General features: G+C 31.9%; 1 protein-coding gene across 2 annotated transcripts; it reads left to right on the top strand.

Annotated features, from left to right (window-relative positions):
* The first annotated feature begins 1,701 nt into the window (after positions 1–1,701).
* On the top strand, positions 1,702–15,516 carry LOC132754386 (complement C1q-like protein 4). 2 transcript variants are annotated; one of them, XM_060745004.1, is made up of 3 exons: positions 1,702–1,978; positions 14,604–14,670; positions 15,036–15,516. In XM_060745004.1, the coding sequence occupies exons 1-3, from the start codon at positions 1,703–1,705 to the stop codon at positions 15,440–15,442; spliced, it is 750 nt and encodes a 249-aa protein (XP_060600987.1). In that variant the 5' UTR covers position 1,702; the 3' UTR covers positions 15,443–15,516. The 2 variants fall into 2 exon arrangements, with proteins under 2 accessions (XP_060600987.1, XP_060600986.1); XM_060745003.1 differs by lacking the exon at positions 14,604–14,670 and adding an exon at positions 2,743–2,821.
* The last annotated feature ends 5,241 nt before the right edge of the window (positions 15,517–20,757 follow it).

The following is a 20,757-nucleotide window of genomic DNA, read 5'->3' as shown; positions in this document are numbered from 1 at the left end:
CTTACATTGGTCGGAATTATGAGCACCTGCAATCAAAGAAAGACAACCCCTCAAGTGTGTTCGTCGGGTACATGACTTAAGTATATTTGTAAAGTTGTTATCTTCTTAACAAAAAAATCTGTCTAGTGTTCCTATATAATTCCGAGCTGGGAAGACGTAAAAGTGTATTTAATCATATTGATAAACATTTTAACACCACTGATATCTCGTCGATCAAAGAATATGAAAATGACACTTGTAAGTCGTTCAAGTCATATTTTTTCAGTATATATGGACTGGTAATGTCATTTTTTTTACCAATAGACAAGTTAAATTACTTCTAAAGACCGCTTTTGGTTCTTATCCCAAAATTTAAGGACCTTTGGTTTATTTCATATGAGGAAGTTATCCAGTTAGCTTACAGACAGTCGATAGTTCTACTCAGGTGCTCGCATGTGTGCCTGAAGTAATGCACGTTGAAATATCTAGATGATGTCTTCCTCGACCAGTAAAGCAGGAAAGTTGCCATATCACCTGTCACCTATTACAGTATTGGTGCGATGTAAATCCCAACAACAAAAAATGCTTAACAATAATATCAAAGGACATAAGTACATGTAAGTGCCCTGATGAACTCCTGCTTCAACTACATTGTATAACCGTAGTTTTAGGTTACGATGAGTCGCCCAGCAAGAACATTTGCCACTTTATTTATTGTTGCCTAATGTGTTTTGGTTTAAAATGCACAAACCAATGAACATAATCTTTATTCTCTTCAATGGCCTTGTTAAAGAAGTTTTCCTAGCCTTTTTAATCAATGAAGTAACTTTGTTTCTTAAAATTTTGTACTGATCTAAATCTCCTTCTTCATGACACTTAATTATTGCGCAAATTTATCGTTATTTTAACTTCATCTGTAAACCAGTCAGGTTGGTGCCCACGATTTACGCGTTTTTTTCTTTCATTAGCGCATGTTTTGCTAAAACATCGTTTAAAACGGAGTAAAAGAAATTTTAAGAATGATTTGGATTTGTAATTGTTAAAGTAATATCTAGACCAGAGGTATATGTGACATTATGCTCATATTTCCATAGCTCAGTTGAACTGAATTAACTACATATTTCATAAGTTTGTCTCTTATAATGGTGATTGACCAACTGTTGATATTAGAAAATGTTTAGGATATCAATAAAAACAATGCCTCAAATATAAAAAGACGGTCCCATGCACTCTTTTTTATAAATTGAACGTTACACGTAAATTCCGTTGGATCCATGGGCCATGTGAGTATATAAAATTGAAAGGAATTTTGGCAAGATTTCAACTTATTTTACTCTCACATCGTCACCCGCTATATATACAGACCCGCTATATACACTTGTATGAGCATAATGTCAGTTTAAAAGATCACGTTGATTTTTTTCTCACAAAAAGTTGTAGTCATTCTATAGTTTATCATTTTATATAACACATATTTTTTCATTTTTGGTAGTTTTAGTTGAATACAGGGAAATTATCACTGATATAGATAGAGATGGTACGAAAGTGTCTTTCACGTTCTCAGTATTACTTGCATATATATATATGATCAATTATATATGAACTTTTTTTATAATAACTTTCGATGTGCCTGAAAATTTCTGATGAATTCGTGCCAAATCAATCCGTTATCAGCAATGCCATACTTATATTGAAGCATAACAAACCTTATCAGTATATATACATGCAAATTACAAGACCTAAAATTTTAATCTGTATAGGTGATTCACATTGTTCTATTATCTATACATACGGTAAAACAGAGAAACAGACAATGGCGTATGGTGTTATTTTCTTCATATCTGTAATATTCATTCAAAGCTTATTAGCTGATGATAATCTTTCAAAAGAAGAACAATCTAAGTTAAAACGCTACGTGCAGGACCTATTTGATGAGAAGATTGCCGAGGAAATCAAAGACTTGAAAACACGCCTAAATGAAGCTGAAAAACACATTCTGGTAAATATCACCTCTTTTCTACTGGAGACGTACAATTGCACAATTAATTAATATTTTTACCATTATTTTATTACTTTCATGTTTTGAAAACAAATTATTCATATATATATTTCACGAGTGCACTGATTCAAACCCAGACCAAAGCAGTTAATATTTTTGAGGAAAAAAATGGAGTAAAATACTTCATGCTAAGCCCATACTGACTGTTCTGGTTTCGGATGTAAAAATAGGAAACGGATTACCTATATAGTGACCATAACAATAGTACACATTTCCTTTGAAAAAAGCCGATGACTGTGCTATCAATCTTTTATTACACGAGCACAGGCACGAGTATCGGATTTGGGAAGAAAATATGACCACATTGATAAAAAAAAGTGTTCATCTCAAATGTGTCCTAAAAAAAAAAATGCCCCCTTAAAAATATACTAAGTTAAGTAACTTAACTATAACTTAACTTATAGTATATTTTTAAGGGGACAATTTTTGTTTTGGTTTTTGACACATTTAAGATGAACACAGATGTTTTTTTATCAATGTGGTCATATTTTCTTCCCAGGTCCGATACTCGTGCCTGTGTACACGAGGGACAGCCCAGCTATTGTGTAGTAACATGTTTTGATTTATTTGTCTTAGACGTCAACATATGACTCAACATGTTCATTTGATACGAATAAATAAAATCAAAATTCGGTGATAACTGTATACACATTATTATTAGCCATTGAATACGATTTCATCGATTTCATTGTATTTAATTCCAGCACACTGAACAGAAAAATGCAAAATTTGAGGCTCAGTCCGGTTCATCAAATCTTTCTAGAAGATACTTGATGATGGGAGGTAAGCGAAAGTTGAAATAAAATAGTATTGCAAGGAAAGTATTTATGATGATTGACCCAAACGTCTTTTAGTCTGTCAATAAAGCAGGCCCAAGGTTATAAAGAAATTCTCTAAGCCAAACTCATATCTCAGGTATTCGAGTGGTCAGAAACTGCCACAGAATGTACACTGACCAATTGAAAATCCTGAGATCTGAGACAGAACTCAGAAAAAAGTTTTATGACATTGAGGTGCAATAGTGATGGAATAACCAATGAGGCATTGGCCAGAATAACTGATGCACATTACTTATCTGTTTTTACTGTTGTCACTTATAAAATGTAGATTTGAGGACGACCATGTACCGGTATAATTAAGTATTCATCTCAGTGTATTTAAATATTCCATTTTATCATAATAATTGTCTATATACAATCAAGTGCACTTCATATTTTAGAATTCACAATTGCTCTGTTTATGATAAATATTAGATCTAGTATGCTTATCTAATTGGTTAAGAACTTTTTTTATCATTTAAAATTTTTTATCCTTTTGCTGGATCCCCCTTTTGGATTCCCTGCAGTTCGGTCCGATTTGCTAAAAACCTTTGGGACCAAAAAACATCATCATGTTGACGAATTTTCCACAAAACGGCGGGGGATATCACAATAATACAGGCGAATTTAAGGCCCCCGTGAAAGGCTTGTACGACTTTCAGCTGTCCGCAATGTCGACAACCGGAAGAAATCTTGCTCTGGCGTTCGTCAGGGATGGGAGAATGATTAGTCGTATCTACCCTGATGCAGCAGGCTCATCTTCATATGAAACATCTGGCAATCAGTGGGTCGTTGAACTGAACCAGGGATCTGTGGTTTGGATTGAAACATACCCCAGTGGTGGCATTCATGGAGATTGCTTCACTGTTTTTTCTGGCTTTTTGATATCAGAGATGGCATGATTTATACAAAAAAAATGTATTAGAACATGCTATGTAGAACTTTAAAGTCTTAGTATTTTCTTTCTGTAAAGTACATTTTGAAGGAAAAGCGTTGCAACGGTTTTAAATTTTGGGTCAATTTTCACAATTAGAAAAAAATGTTCTGGTGAAATGGACCGAGTGATGATCTGAAAGTTTGCACATAACTTATTGGTGTAGGCGTAAATCAAATGAAACATTTATCTCCAGTCGCGTCGATCATGTCAAAAACCTCAATGGAGTCAGAGTCCCTTTAACATTTTTAAACAAACCCTTTTCTTTTTACGATATCAATACATATAAACAATCGTTAACTTAAATTAGTGCAGTAACGAGTTAACTCCTATCAAATTTAACAGGAGTTCACCGTTACTGCACTCATGATTTTGCATTCATAAGTTTGAATGAATCAAAGTACGGAAAGCAAAACTTTGATGAATAATGGTTAAAGCCGGAAGACGGAAGAAAAAAAACTCACCGGGAAAAAACTATCCCGGACAATTTGTTCACGTGCTTAATATCACAAGGTTATGGTTAAATTCACTGTTTACATCTGTTCATTAATTGGCGGATGTTAATTCGATTTTAATAGCCCGCTGTGTTTAATGTCTAAATATAGTAAATCCAGCTGCGTTAAGGTTTTAGTAGCTGGTTAAGAAGGAGAGTTGCTATATGTGAGGTGGTGGTCCAGCTAAATTAGTACGTTAAATCTATACTTAAAACAAATGATACTAATGTAATGAATGCGTATGAACAATAATATTGTTTGTAGAATAAAATAAGATAAAAAATAATTCTGGCTTCAAAACAAAATGTCGGAAGTCTATATGCTGAAATTTAATGACTGTCCAACTTATTCATCATTCAAAACCGTGTTTTAGTTTTAACAATAGTTTAATTTTGCTTGAGACATCCCGTAGTTAAAAAAAAACATGGGAACTTAAGAAAAATAAAAATGAAATAATATAATAAAAGGAGAATGAGACAAGAAAATGGAACTGTTTGCATGAAAATAGTTCTGACCCAATGATTATGACTGAAAGCGGTCAGAATGTAGGTTATTTCAGGTTGTGTCTGTGACGTCTTTTTTTTAAATGTTGATAAATAAAAACACAATGTAAAAATTGATTTAGTTTTATTTCTGTTTAAATAATCAAATTGCTACTTTGCAACAAAACGATCTTCTTAGGCTCGATCTAGAATTTGTATTTCTTTGTCAATTGGGTTTTCTGAAATGAAAGAATACATTATTAATCCATATAACTATAAATTTGTGAAATTACCTATCACTTTAAATTTATGACATTCACATATAACTATCGTATAAATTTGTGAAATTTACTTATACATTGTAACTATAAATATTTGAAATTTACCTATACATGTATATCTATCGTATAAATTTTAAATTTACATAAAACTATCGTATAACTTTATGTAATTTACCTATAACTGTACACAATTACACACGTATTTGCATTAAGAAAATAACATTTAACGGTTTCAAGTAAATAACTTAAAACTTATATATGACAAACAAAAGTGAATTTTAGATTCAAACAGAACTTAGCGACATATCACAATCCGATGTAAAAAAAGTTCGACCGGTAGTCATCGTATGAACAATTAAAATATAACATCTCATTTTCACCATGACATCAAGTTTATGCAAAAAGTAAGAAAACAATGTCATTAAATTTAATTTGTGTGTGCAATTTAACGACATTTTATTTTGACATCAATGGATAAAAATTAATGGTGATATTTTAATTTTCATTTCTTGTTTTGGCATCTATTCTTAGTATTTGTAAATACATATAATACATAATTATAAATGAAAATAGATTATATTTTGTATTCGAGGGACATCATTGAAAAAAAATTAAAAAAATTTAAAATAAAATTTATTTTAAGTCTTCATAAAACCCCCCGGGGATCAAAGAAAAAATTTTTAAAAAAAAAAAAAACGTTAAGATGGAATAGTCTACAATGGCACATTTTCCATAAGTATTTAAAATACTTGTATTCATAAAAACAATAGAAATATAACATTTGGATATTAAATACTGCTTGAAAGAAGAGAAAAAATGTTGGCAAAATTGATTGAGTGATTTAGAATGATCATTTATCTGATGAATAAGAATATGTTGTTTTAGAACACTTTATTGTTTGCTATATTTTAATATATGTAATATTGGATCATGTACATGTGTATCTCACACTTACTAACAACTTCCATGAATAACTCTTTCGTAGTTTGTTGTTATGTCTAATATTAAATACTATCGTACGTAATTATACATTACATTATACAGACATTCCAGTATAGAACATTTCACTTTAAAATGTTAAACGATTGACCCCAATTGGATTTAAAGGCGTTTGTAGCTTCACACCCAGATTGTCTTTGATTTACCCAACCTCCAATGTTAAACCATTCTTGACTACCAATGGACCCTGAACGGTTTAGAAAACGATTTCATTATTAAGAAGTAAGAATTCATCTTGAATGACACATAAACTTTGTCACAAGCTTACCTACGGATAGCATGACATCATGCCAGCACGTGACGCTCCTCTCAGATGCTCGTATGATGTCAAGATTAATTCACTAAATAGAATTTTCAAAATTATAAGTTTTGAAGTTCTGCGCCCTTCACCTTTTCTAATGAATAATTTTGACTACTATGACAAACATTAACTATAATTTCAGTCTGGTAGAGAAATCATTTAGTTCAAAAACAATTTGAGTGCTAATGAACAGACCTGATGTTAAGATCAAAAGTTCTTCATTCTCTTATAGATTAAGAAATTAGTCTATAAGAGCATGAAGAACTTTTGATCTGTTAATAACCTTACACTAAAATGGCCGGACAATGCCGTTACTAACCGTCAAGTTCCGGCGATGTCCAACTCCTGTAGCTTTCCCAAGAAGGTTGTCTGTCATTTATAGGCTCAATTTTGCTTGGTTCTCGGAAACGCTTTAATTATAAAAGGTACAACTTTGTAAAAAGTTGATTCGAAACTCATTTTCTCTTATATTTCTTAATCTATATATTTTGATACTTGTGTACAAAAAAGCTACATGCATGTATTCAAAGTTGAGTTTTGTGTTGAAAATTGTAATCCTTTGACGAAACTTATTAATAAAGAATACAATATTATTGGGTTGCCTCTATTTCTATTTGATGTTCAAATGAGCCGCGTCAGGACAAACCAACATAGTGCGTTTGCGACCAGCATCCGCGCAGTCTGATCAGGATCCATGCTGTTCGCTGTCAGTTTCTCCACCTGTTATTGTAACTTCCAGGGTTTGTTCAAATCACATGACTTGTTTTTTAACTATTCGGGGATTCTGTTGGCGTCTAGATTTCGTTCAACATATATAGTAATTTTCAAGCTTCAAACCCAAAATATATAGAATTTACACAGTAATTCATGCTGGGACTTTAAGAAATGTCATTTTAGGGTGATTTGAGTACAGAAGATAATTTTTATATTTTTGTCATTATTTTGCCTGAGTATCCCTTTAAATCAATTGTAAAACAATGTAAAAACCATATCTATAAAAAAACTAATAAGATTTGTATAAATCACTATATAAAAAGGGACAAAAACATTTTTTTTGTGCATGAGAGCGGTGTGTGAGTGCCTGTGTATGTATGTGTATATGCGTGTGTGCGTGTGTGCATATGTGTGAGTATGTGTATGTGTATTTGTGTATGTATCTGTGTGAGATTGTTTTGTGTGTATGTTTTACATTACTGTTAGAATTGAATAATTATTATAATGGAATATATTATGTTGAATACATGTAACAACAGTATGTTAACTGGAATGTTTTTTTTGTAATTCATATATGAAAGAACATAATAAATGAAAAAAAAAAGTTTCTCCACTTGTAATAGAGTTGGTAAGCGAACAGCATGGATCCTGATCAGACAGCGTGGATGCGCAGGCTGGTCTAGATCCATGCTGGTCGCAAACCCCACTATGTTGGTTTTGTCGTGACGCGGCTCAAATGATCTTTATGGGGTTGAAACTGATTTCATTGAATGATGTCACAAACGACGACAATATTTTAATAGTGGTTAAAATTTGGAATGAATAGTGCTGTATAAATGTCACTAGATCTATATCCTTACTCATAATGAAACAATGAGTCTGCTATGATACTATAGAACTTATTTTCAAGAGTTGAACAAATACACGAAACCGTTGTGAAAAGAAAGAAAAATCAATATTTTAGATCATGATTGCTAAAGTCTTAGAGCACAGCTTTATGTTTAATCAACTTCGGAAGAATTTTCACCAGAGAATTTATTATTACCCACCAGAACATGCAAAATCATTGTCAAATAAGTGCCATTGAATTTTGAAACACTCACCACTCTAGAAAGGTGTCTTTTCCTTTTAATTTGCTTGACAGGCCTACGAAAAGTTGGTCGACATATGTTGAAACAACACAATGTGTATTTCACCTGCAGACACAAGACAATACAACTTAAATTCATATATTACGTATCTATCGCGTTTTTTAAATCAGATATATTAATATATTTTGCCTCCGTGGTTTAGGGGTTAGAGTCGCTGACTTCTAATCAAGTTACCTCTCTGGCGTGTGTTCGATCCCGCGGGAGATGCGCTTTGGTAGTGGTATAAGTCTAGTACTGGTGTAACTCTCCAGGAACGATGGTTAGGAAACTACCCGCCTATATGACTGAAATACTGTTGGGGAAAAGGCGTAAAATGAAACAAACAAACAAACAAATCTATAAAAAGAGCCTAATTAATTGTAGCTACAAAGTATTTATTTAAGTAGGCTACTCCACTAGCGTCCACAGCCATGTGTTCTCATGTCACAACTGTTGCTTAATTAGTTTTCGAAAGTGGTGTTTTTTTTTTTTTTGTTTTTTTTTGTTGGATAAAATTAATGCAATAATTATAAATCGACAAAACTTTACAAATCAAAACAAACCTTGTTCTTTCTTTCATGGCTTTGTGTATCTTTGTGTTCTTCTACAAGTATCGTCTGCTTAATTTCAAAATTCATAATTGCCGCATTTTTTTATCTTCTTTAAAAGTTAATTACTAGAAAACCTAGCTAGACTTTCAAATTCCGTTATAAATAAAATATTCCTGAGATAATAAGAAGTTTAACGAAACCAAGAAACTTATAAAGTTGCATATTGACTCGATTTGTAAACACTTTAAATTCCTTAAATCCATAAATTTTATAATTTTTTTGTGAAATACAAAAATCTAAATTAAATTCCAGTCTGACACATGAAAGTAACATGTCATTTAAATCTGTCACGTGCGACAATGATGACTGAGGATTGATGGTTATTTATTCAATCATTCTTTAACGAAATGCGGTAATAAAGTGGTAAGTACCAATAATAACACATTCCAACCTTTGATCTGTAGGATCACTATAGGCAGCTGGTAGTATAAAAACCATTAATTGCTGCTCCTGTATAATTCACAGGTATTTGAAACAAACTATTTTTAATGTTCTATATGGGCTATATACTTTGGTAAATACATGTAATAAGAATAATCTTATTTATAGTATACAGCTGTATAGCCCATACATAACTTTAAAAATAGTTTGTTTCAAGTACCTGTAAAATACATATATATTCACTGGAAGGGACATAATTATAGTTTTCTTGATAAAAGAGAGATGTCTTTTTTTTCTTTTAGATATGGTCACGGTGCTACCGTGCATGGATTATATGCTTTAAATAAATATGCATGCCAGAGAGTATCTTAACAAATTTTTACATGTTAATTTTTTTTTATCTAAAAAAAATATATATAATATATACCTAAACCAAAGAGTGACTGTTTTAACAATGTTAAAATAAAATAATTTTCCATGCGCTGAAATAGACTAAACATGGATTTTAAAGGTGGTCAGCCTGTTTTCTATCATTTTTGAAAGGATACTATTTGGGAATTATTCTATAAAGCATATAACCAGCGCACCATATCTTAACAAAGAAAAACAATTTCTCATTCTTTTTTACGAAAACTAATTACTAGTATGTCTCTTTGCATGAAATTTAAAGGATCAGAGATAAATCGCCTTACTAATGATTAAGTTGTAGAAACATAGCTTAAACACGCATTTACAAAAAGTGCATAACCAGATGGAGTTCAAGGTCATTCCATGTCCAACTGCATTCTATCATGGGTTGAAATGATGCACAAGTAGGTTATTTTCATTAAAGATGGACATTATCAAACTGATAGATCCCCTTTTATTTGAACAAACATTGACATGTGCTCTTTCATAATGTTGGTGAAATTCTTATTGAAATTTACTTATCTTAAGACAAGTTAGGGTCATATATACTAGGGTCTAGGGCTCCTTCCATACGAGTCACTGACATTAAGATTTTTGATCTTTTGCTATAAACAATAATAAGAGACATAAATGACCACTTGGGCTGGTAAATTTTGACCAAATGGCAACATTTTAATCGACAAACTTCGAATGTTAGAAATTCTAAAAACACTTAATCATGCTTTATTAGGATTTTTTAATTTGTAACTACATGTATTGGGTCATACCTACAATTGGTTGTTGTTGTTGCACCAACAACACAGTAGAGACCATATTGCGACTTTTCAGGTTTACTGGTAGAGGTAGACCTCAGGTGCCCTGCAGGCTTAAGAAAGGACCTGATTAGAACCACCAACGTTCCGTAAGCTTCCTGGATAGTTTCCTCACATGAAAGAATTGGATGGTTGGATTCAAAACAACAGAGTTGAGGGGCAAATAGTTTGAAGTTAACGTTGCAAAGAACCTCTTACTGATGCTACATGCCAAATACAGAACTGCGGGCCTAAAATACTCTTTAATGGAAAAGATTTCACAAACATGCTATTTAGCATATTTTGGACCTTTTAGGGGCCACAACAATGCATGATGGAAAGAAAGAAACCACCATGATCTAAAGGTGACAACTACAGACACTATGTCAACTAAATTGTAGTTAGAAAAAAATTCAAACAATATCCTCGAGTTGATTCAAGCCCACATCTATAAAGGACAAGACAGGTACCTCAAGTCCTTAGACCCTTTACCCACTCATCTATGGGAGCTCACAGTGACATTAAGGTTTTGTTCCTTGTATTATTTCAATTCCAAGAGAAAACAGAAGGAAAATGAAAACTCAACAAATTTTATTGAGGATAATTGAAATGTGTTAAAAGCTGCATGCCTCCAGATGAGCAAGAATATTCAAAGAAAAATAAACTTGAGAAATATGTACTGAGATTGTAAGAAAAATGAAAATAAATTTAGATTCAAGTAATAATTTACATGTAATGTGCGATTAATGACTGATTTTGCAACAATTATCATCATATCTCTACTGTGTTATTAATGCAGTAAAGACTATTTTTGCATATTTTGACCTTTTTGCAATTTACATGGATAACAAGTGCTATTTGCAATGTGTAAATTATTTTCATTATATATGTATTGCAGATAAATCAATGAAGAATAGATCATTGGTCTGTAGCCATTTAATAAGCATTACCAATCTTTTTACTTATAATAGTAACCCAAAATTTTAAGAAATGGTATTTTCATTTATTTCAGCACTTTCACAAACATGTATAAATTAAACGTTAAGTGTATTTGATCATAATAAAAGACCAAAGGAATAGAGTTACTATATAAAACAATATAGTAATAGGTGATACTTGGCTTCAGCACATTTCACATATAAAATATAAGAGCACAATACACACGCAAAACAAGAGCTGTTGGTAGGACAGCGTGCCCAATTATTCCTTGTGCTTGATAGTTAATCATGAGCCAGGCTAAATGTAGAATTCTAATTTTTTTTAACTTTAAAAGATCCATGTTAGAATTATGGGCCTTGGACAGTGACCTCCTAATATGCTATACAGTTGTGTGCAGTTTAAATCCCTTACCTTTAGTACTTATGTACACACTATATACTAATTTGCACACCAAAACTTAACCAAAGTGCGACACCCATACCTGGGTCAGTACAATAGCTGTCCTTATTCTCCGAACAGTAAAGCTAATGATGTTGATTATACAGTTTATACAAATACATTTATGTTATTTGATTCAGGGATTTATTGAATATCAACACATATGAAAATATATTACATGATCAACTACACTGTAGTAAGAAATAATAAAGCATAAAACAAGAGGGCTATGATGGCCCTAGGTCGCTCACCAGAAACAACTGCTTTTCAGTGTTGGAAATTATCCATTGTCAATATTTTCTAATAGTAAATTTGAGCATAGAATATCTTTAAACAATAATTTGAAGAAATGCCATGACCTGGGGCATAAAGCTTTAGCTTAAATAGGGCCAATCAAATTAATATGAGCAAACTTGATAAAAGACTACCTAAGAATGCTACAGACAAAGTTTGGTGATAATCTATCAATTATTTCAGTAGGAAATGATGTTCGAAGGTTTTTCTATTTTAAGCTTTAGTAGCCCTTAAAAGGGTCCAATTGAATTAATATGAGCAAACATGATAAAAGACTACCTAAAAATGCTACAGACAAAATTTGATGATCATCTATGAATTAGTTCTGTAGAAGCAGACGTTTAAAGGTATTTCTATTTTTAGCTTTAGCGATCCCTAAAAGGTGCCAATCAAATAATACGAGCAAACTTGATAAAAGACTACCTAAGAATGCTACAAAGTTTGGTGATCATCAATCAATTATTTCTGTAGGAAATGATATGATAGGTTTGTTTCTATTTTTAGCTTAAGCTACACCTAAAAGGGGCTTATCAAATTAATATGAGCAAACTTGATAGAAGACTACCTAAGAATGCTACAGACAAAATTTGGTGATCATCCATCAAAAGGAGATGTTTAAATGTCTTTCTATTTTTAACTTTATCAGCCCTTAAAAGGGACCAATCAAATTAATATGAGCACACTTGATAAAAGACTACATAAGAATGCTACAGACAAAGTTTGGTGATCATCCATCAATAAGTTCTGTAGAAGCAGACGTTGAAAGGTATTTCTATTTTTAGCTTTAGCGGCCCCTAAAAGGGGCCCAATCAAATTAATATGAGCAAACTTGATAAAAGACAACCCAAAATTGCTACAAAGTTTGGTGATCATCCATTCATTAGTTCTGTAGAAGAAGTTGTCTAAAGGTTTTTCTATCTTTAGCTCTAGAGACCCCTAAAAGGGGCCAATCAAATTAATATGAGCAGACTTGATAAAAGACTACCTAAGAATGCTACAATCGTGTCATCGTACCATCGCGTTTACACCATCGTACCATCGTGCATCGTCGGTAGGGAAGAAATAAAACAAGAGGGCCATGTTGGCCCTAAAGTCGCTCACCTGTTTATAGGCCCCCGTAGCGGGGCCAGTTTAAACCCCAGGGCTTTTATTTGAAAAAACTTGGTAGACACCCATTAGAAGATGTTTCATGCTAAACATCTAAGGTCTAGCTGGTCAAGGTTTTCCTTTACACTTATAGTTAAAAACAATGACACACCTGGGGCAGGGCCAGTTTTAACCCCAAGGGCTTTTTTTGAACAATCTTTGTAGACACTTACCAGAAAATATTTCATGCTTAATATCTGAACTCTAGTTATTCGGATTTTTTGAAGAAGATTTTTAAGTTTTTGCTATACATATATAAGGAAAATCAATGACCCCCAGGGTGGGGCCAATTTTGACTTACTAGAAGATGTTTCATGCTTAATATCTAAACTCTAGCTATTTGGGTTTATTCAAAGAAGATTTTTAAGTTTTTGCTATACACATATAAGGAAAATCAATGTCCCCTGGGGCGGGGCCAATTTTGACCCCAGGGCTTTTATTTGAACAAACTTTGTTGACACTCACTAGAAGATGCTTCGTGTTTAATATCTAAACACTAGCTATTTGAGTTTTTTCAAAAAAGATTTTTTAAGTTTTTGTTATACACATATAAGGAAAATGAATGACCCCGGGCGGGGCCAATTTTTGACCCCCAAGGCTTTTATTTGAACAAACTTGGTAGACACTCACTAGAAGATGTTTCATGCTTAGTATCTAAACTCTAGCTATTTGGGTTTTTTCAAAGAAGATTTTTTAAGTTTTTGTTAAACACACATATAAGGAAAATCAATGACCCCCCGGGGTGGGGCCAATTTTGACCACAGGGCTCTTATTTGAACAAACTTGGTAGACATCCATTAGAACATGTTTCATGCTAAATATCTTAGCTCTAGCTCTATGGGTTCTTTAAAAGAAGATTTTTTAAGTTATTACTATATGCATATAGGGAAAATCAATGACCCCCGGGGCGGGGCCAATTATGACCTCAGGGCTTTTATTTGAACAAACTTGGTAGACACCCATTAGAAGATGTTTCATGCTAAATTTCTTAGCTCTAGCTCTTTGGGTTCTTTAAAAGATTACCATTATATTATAACTTTCAAGTTTAAAACACAAATTATTCATATTAATTAACCTGAGTGCATTGATCCAAACCCAAATAAAAGCAATTTGCCCATACTGTTCTGGTTTTGTTTACAAAAAGACGATTACCTATATAGTGGCCATAAGAAAGGTACTCAATTCCTTTGACAAAGTCGCTGACTATGCTGTCTATCTAGTCATTACTTGTGATACAGCTCAACTTTAGTTTACTAACGTCTTTGATTTGTCCTCATCATCAAAAATATGACTTAACATGTTTTTTTTAGACAAATAATCGATCGTTTAGAGTAGAATACGGTGTACGAGTATGTCCATTATCGTGCTTGCTGTTAAATACGATTTCATTATATTTAATTCCAGAGCACGGAACAGAAAAATGAAGAGTCCGGTTCTTCAAATCTTTCTAGAAGATACTTAATGATGGGAGGTAATAAACTTGGATTATTATATCTAATTTTTTTCTGGTTCTTACGATGATTGATCCAAATTTCTTTTAATCTGTCAAAAAACCAGTTCTAGTGATCAAATTAACCTACAAGACATTGATAATAACTGATGCACAGACATGTATTATCTGTTTTACTATTGTCATGCTCTTACAAAATGTATTGGAGGACGTCCATTCACCGGTAAATTTCATCATAATCATGCACTCGCCCAATGTGTTGTCCATACACTTGAGTTCATTCCATATTTTATAATTCACAATAGCTCTTTTATGATAAATATTAATGCTTATCTTAAATCAATTTAGAACTATTTCATCTTTCATTGTGATTTTTATGCCTCTAGCTGGGTCCCCTGTTGGATTCATGGCATGTGTCAGTCCTGCAGATTTGCTAAACCTTGGCGATAAACACACCATCCTGTTCGACAAAATCATTACAAACACTGGTGGGGCATATCACAACCATACAGGCGTATTCATCGCCCCTGTGAAAGGCTTGTACGAGTTTCAGCTGTCCGCAATGTCGTCTGCCGGAAGCCATCTTTATCTGGCGTTCGTCAGGGATGGGACAGTAATTAGTCATATCTACCCTGACGCAGCCGGCTCATCTTCTTATGAAACAGCTGGCAATCAATGGGTTGTTGAACTGAACCAGGGATCTGAGGTGTGGATTCAAACTCAAACTGGGGGCACAATTCATGGAAATTGCTTCACTGTTTTTTCTGGCTTTTTGATATCAGAGATGGAATGATTTATACAAAATATTAACTGTATTAGATTTGCATCGCATGCTTTCTTGAATATTAATTAAAGTCTTAATATTTTTCTTTCTATTAAGTACATTTCTTAAATTTCGAAGAAGAAATTTGAATAGTCACTAACCCACAAATTAATTTACGATATGTAACAGTCATAATCCCAAAGCATAGTGTGATGTTAAAGGAACTCCACTAGGTCCAAAAGCCTAAAACATAACATTTGAATTTCTTTCACAGATCATCTGGGGCATTTAAAACATTAAGATAATTATGCGGAAGGTTATTACGACATAAATTAATTGAAAATCGTATGTTTGTGCTATTCTTAGCCCATTTTGAGGGAAAAGCGTTGCTTTTCAATTTTGGGTCATTTTTGACCATTAGAAAAAATATTCTGGTGAAACGGACCGAGTGATGGTCTGAAAGTTTGCACATAACTTATTGGTCTAGAACTACATCAAATGAAACATTTATCTCCAGTCGCGTCGATCATGTCAAAAACCTCAATGGAGTCCGAGTCCCTTTAACATTTTAAACAAACTCTCTTCTTTTTATGATATCAATGCATATAACAAATCATCAACTTAAATTAATGCAGTAACGAGTTAACTCCTATCAAATTTAACAGGAGTTCACCGTTACTGCACTCATGAACTTGCATTCATAAGTTTGAATGAATCAAAGTACGGAAAGCAAAACTTTGATGAATAATCGTTAAAGCCGGAAAACGGAAGAAAAAAACTCACCGGGAAAAAACTATCCCGGACAATTTGTCCACGTGCTTAATATCACAAGGTAATGATTATTTCACTGTTACATCTGTTCATTTATTGGCGGATGTTAATTAAATTTTCATATACCGCTGGGTTTAATCCAAGGAAATGTCTAGATACATTAATAAGCGGATGTTAATTCGATTTTAATAGTCCGCTGTGTTTAATGTCTATAGATATAGTAAAGCCAGCTGCGTTAAGGTTTCATTAGCTGGTTACCAAGTAGAGTAGCTATATTTGAGGTAGTGTTCCAGCTAAATTAGTACGTTATATCTATACTTAAAACAAATGATACTAATGTAATGAATTCGTATGAACAATAATATTTTTTTAGTAGAATAAAACCAGATCCAGATAAAAAAAAATAATTCTGGCTTCAAAACAAAATGTCGGAAGTCTATGCTGAAATTTAATGACTGCCCAACATATTCATCATTCAAAACTGTGTTTTAGTTTTAACAATTATAGTTTAATTTTGCTTGAGAAATCCCGTAACTTATGACGTCCAAAAACAAAAACAAAACAAAAAAAACAAAAAAAAAAAAAAAAAAAAACCCAAACAAATAAATAAAAAAATGAGAATGAGACAGGAAAATGGAACTGTTTGAATGAAAATATTTTTGATCAAAAGTTTTGCCAATGATTACGACTGAAATCGGTCAGAACGTAGGTTATTTCAGGCTGTTTATGTGATGTTTTTTTTTTTTAAATAAAATTTAGCCGCGTCACGACAAAACCAACATAATGGGTTTGCGACCGCGCAGTCTGATCAGGATCCATGCTGTTCGCTTACAAACCCTATTACAAGTAGAGAAACTGATAGCGAACAGCATTGATCCTGATCAACTATGTTGGTTTTGTCATGACACGACTCAAATGTTGATAATTACAAACACTATGTAAAAATTGATTAAGTTTTATTTCTGTTTAAATAATCAAATTGCTACTTTGCAACAAAACGATCTTCTTAATTAGGCTCGATCCAGAGTTTGTATTTCTTTGTCAATAGTGTTTTCTGAAATGAAAGAATACATTATTAATCCATATAACTATGAATTTGTGAAATTTACATATAGCTATAAATTTGTGAAATTAACCTGTATGACTATCGAATGAATTTGTGAAATTGACATATAACTATAAATTTGTGAACCTTACCTTCTTAACTATCGTATAAAATTTGTTAAATTTACCTATATAACTATAAATTTGTGAAACTGACATATAGCATTAAATTTGTGAAATTTACCTGTAAAACTATCGAATAAATTTGTGAAATTGACATATAATTATAAATTTGTGAACCTTACCTATATAACTATCGTATAAATTTGTGAAATTTACCTATATAACTATCGTACAAATTTGTGAAGTTTACATATAACTATAAATTTGTGAAACTGACATATAGCATTAAATTTGTGAAATTTACCTGTAAAACTATCGAATAAATTTGTGAAATTGACATATAACTATAAATTTGTGAAACTTACCTACATATCTATCGTATAATTTTTGTGAAATCTACATGTTACCATAAATTTTGGGAAATTTACATATAACCAATCAAACAAAAATAACACATGTATTTTAGATTTAAGCAGAACTCTACATTTTTTGGCTCTTAGCAACATCTCATTCAGGTTGAAAAAAAAAAAAAAAAAAAATAATTATATATTTATAAAAAAAAAAAAAAAAAAAAAAAAAAACAAAACAAAAAACAACAACAACAACAAACAAACATGTTCGACCGGTAGTCCTTGTTTGAACAATTAAAATATAAATTCTTTTTCGGGGAGGGACATAAAAATTTTATGAAAAAAAGTAAGAAAAAAATCCTTTCATTAATTTTAAAAATTTGTGGTCAATTTAACGACATTTTTTTTTGGAAATCAAGGGAAATTAAAAAAAAAAATGGTGAATTTTTTTAAATTTTCATTTTTTTGTTTTGGGGATCTATTTTAGAATTTTGTAATAAAATATAATTACAAAAACAGTTTTAATAATGAAGTACCAGTTTTATTTTTCTTGGTTTTCGAGGTTAACTCATTGATGTTATATTAAAAATTTAAAATTAAAAAAAAAATTTAAGCTTTCCGGGAAAAAATTATTAAAAGTCCTCATAAACCCCCCCTCGGACATTTGATCAGGGGTCTGATAGATTAAAAATTCTTCCAGTGCTTTAAAAAACAAAACAAAAAAACAACAACAACGTTAAAATGTTCCATCAGACGTTAAAACGTTCCATTAGTATTTCAAGTATTGATAAAAACAACAGAAATGTTACATTCGGATATTAATTTACAAATGCTGCAAAATTCTAATTAAGTGATTTAGAATGAGGATCTATTTATTTATCTGATGAATAATATTTTTTTAAAGTACACTATTATCTGCTATAAAAATATATGTAATATCAGATCATATAGCTCACACTTGGCAACAACTTCCATGAATAATTCTTTCGAAATTTGTTGTTATGTCTAATATCAAATACTATCAACGTAATTATACATTGCATTACAGACATTCCAGTATAGAGCAATTCACTTTAAAATGTTACACGATTGACCCAAATTGGATTTGAAGGCGTTTGTAGTTTCACACCCAAAGTGTCTCTGATTTACGTACCCAACCTCAAGTGTTAAACTCTTCTTGACTACCAATGGAATTGTATATAGCTGTCACCCTGAACTGTTTAGACAACGATTTCATTCAATTAAGAAGTAAGAATTCATCTTGAATGACACATAAACTTTGTCACAGGCTTACCTACGGATAGCATGACATCAAGCCAGCAGGTGACGCTGCGCTCAGATGCTTGTATGATGTCAAGATTACTTCACTAAATCGAATTTTCAAAATTATAAGTTTTGAAGGTCTGCGCCCTTCACTTTTTCTAATTAATAATTTTGACTAGGTACCATGACAGACATTAAGTATGATTTCAGTCTGGTAGAGAAATCATTTAGTTCAAAAACAATTTGAGTGCTAACTAACAGACCTGATTTTAAGATCAAAAGTTCTTCATGCTCGAATAGATTAAGATATTATTCTATAAGAGCATGAATAACTTTTGATCTGCTAATTACCTAACACTTAAATGAACAGTGCCGTTACTAACCGTCAAGTTGCGGTGATGTCCAACTCCTGTAACTTTCCCAAGATGGCTGTCTGTCATTTATAGGCTCAATTTTGCTTGGTTCTCGGAAACGCTGTAATTATTAAAGTTAACTCAAAACTCATTTCTCTAATATTTCATTCATGTATACAAAAAACTACATGTACGTGTTTTGCAAAAAAAGAAAGAAAGAAAAAAACCCAAAACACTACTTGGATTAAAATGAAAATTGTAATCCTTTTGATGAAACTTATTAATAAAAAATACATTTTTTTGGGGTTTGCAGCTATTTGATGTTCGAATGTTCTGTATGGGGTTAAAACTGATTTCATTCAATGATGTCACAAACGACGACAATACATGTATGTTAAAAGTGATTAAAATAAGAAATAAGTAATACGTCACAAACGAAGACAATATATTTCAATAGTGTTTAAAATTTGGAATAAATTGTGCTGTATAAATGTCACTATATCCTTACTCATACTGAAACAATGAGTCTGCTATGATACTATAGAACTTCTTTTCAAGAGTTGAACAAATAAATGAAACAGTTGTTAAAAGAACGACAAAAGAAATATCAATATTTTAGATCATGATTGCTAAAGTCTTAGGACACAGCTCTATGTTTTATATCAACTTCGGAACAGTTTTCACTAGAGAATTTATCATCACCCACCAAAACATGCAAACTCATTGTCAAATAAGTGTCATTGAATTTTGAAAACACTCACCACTCTAGAAAGGTGTCTTTTCCTTTTAAATTGTTTGACAGGCCTTCGAAATGTTGGTCGACATATGTTGAAACAACACAATGCGCATTTCATCTGCAGATACACGATAATTAATACAACATAAATTTATATATTACGTACCCATTGCGTTTTTTTAAAAATCAGATATGTTAATATTTTTTCTATAAAAAGAGCCTAATTAATTGAAACTACAAAATATTTATTTAATTACTCGACTAGCGTCCACAGCCATGTTATCTCATGTCAAAACTGTTGGCTAGTTTTCGAAAGTGGTTCAAATTATTGTGGTTTTTTTTTCTTCAAATAATCGAGATAAAATTAATGCAATGATTATAAATCGACAAAATTGTACAAAACTAATCAAACCTTGTTCTTTCTTGCATGGCTTTGTGTATCTTTGTGTTCTTCTACAAGTATCGTCTGCTTAATTTCAAAATTCATAATTGCCGCATTTTTTTTATCTTCTTCAAAAGTTAATCATTAGAAAACCTAGCTGGACTTTCAAATCATCCGTTATAAATAAAATATTCCCGAGATAATAAGAAGTTTAACGAAACCACGGAAATTTATAAAGTTGCATATTGACTCGATTTTCTAAAATCCATAGATTTTATAACTTTACTGTATTGTGAAATACAAAAATCTAAATCAAATTTCCC

The sequence above is a fragment of the Ruditapes philippinarum genome, unplaced genomic scaffold (assembly GCF_026571515.1).
Source record: "Ruditapes philippinarum isolate M1 unplaced genomic scaffold, ASM2657151v2 ctg4810_1_1_1_1, whole genome shotgun sequence".
Classification (NCBI taxonomy): Eukaryota; Metazoa; Mollusca; class Bivalvia; order Venerida; family Veneridae; genus Ruditapes; species Ruditapes philippinarum.
Note: the sequence above shows the minus strand (reverse complement) of the source record. Positions and strands in the feature narration are given on the sequence as shown.

Bases quoted from the DNA above. Each gene is read 5' to 3' on its own strand.
- LOC132754386 (XM_060745003.1), top strand. From the start codon at position 1,703: ATGCAAATTACAAGACCTAAAATTTTAATCTGTATAGGTGATTCACAT. The intron at 1,979-2,742 runs GTAAATATCACC...ATTTAATTCCAG, and splicing joins AAGCTGAAAAACACATTCTG to CACACTGAACAGAAAAATGC. The intron at 2,822-15,035 runs GTAAGCGAAAGT...TTATGCCTCTAG, and splicing joins AAGATACTTGATGATGGGAG to CTGGGTCCCCTGTTGGATTC.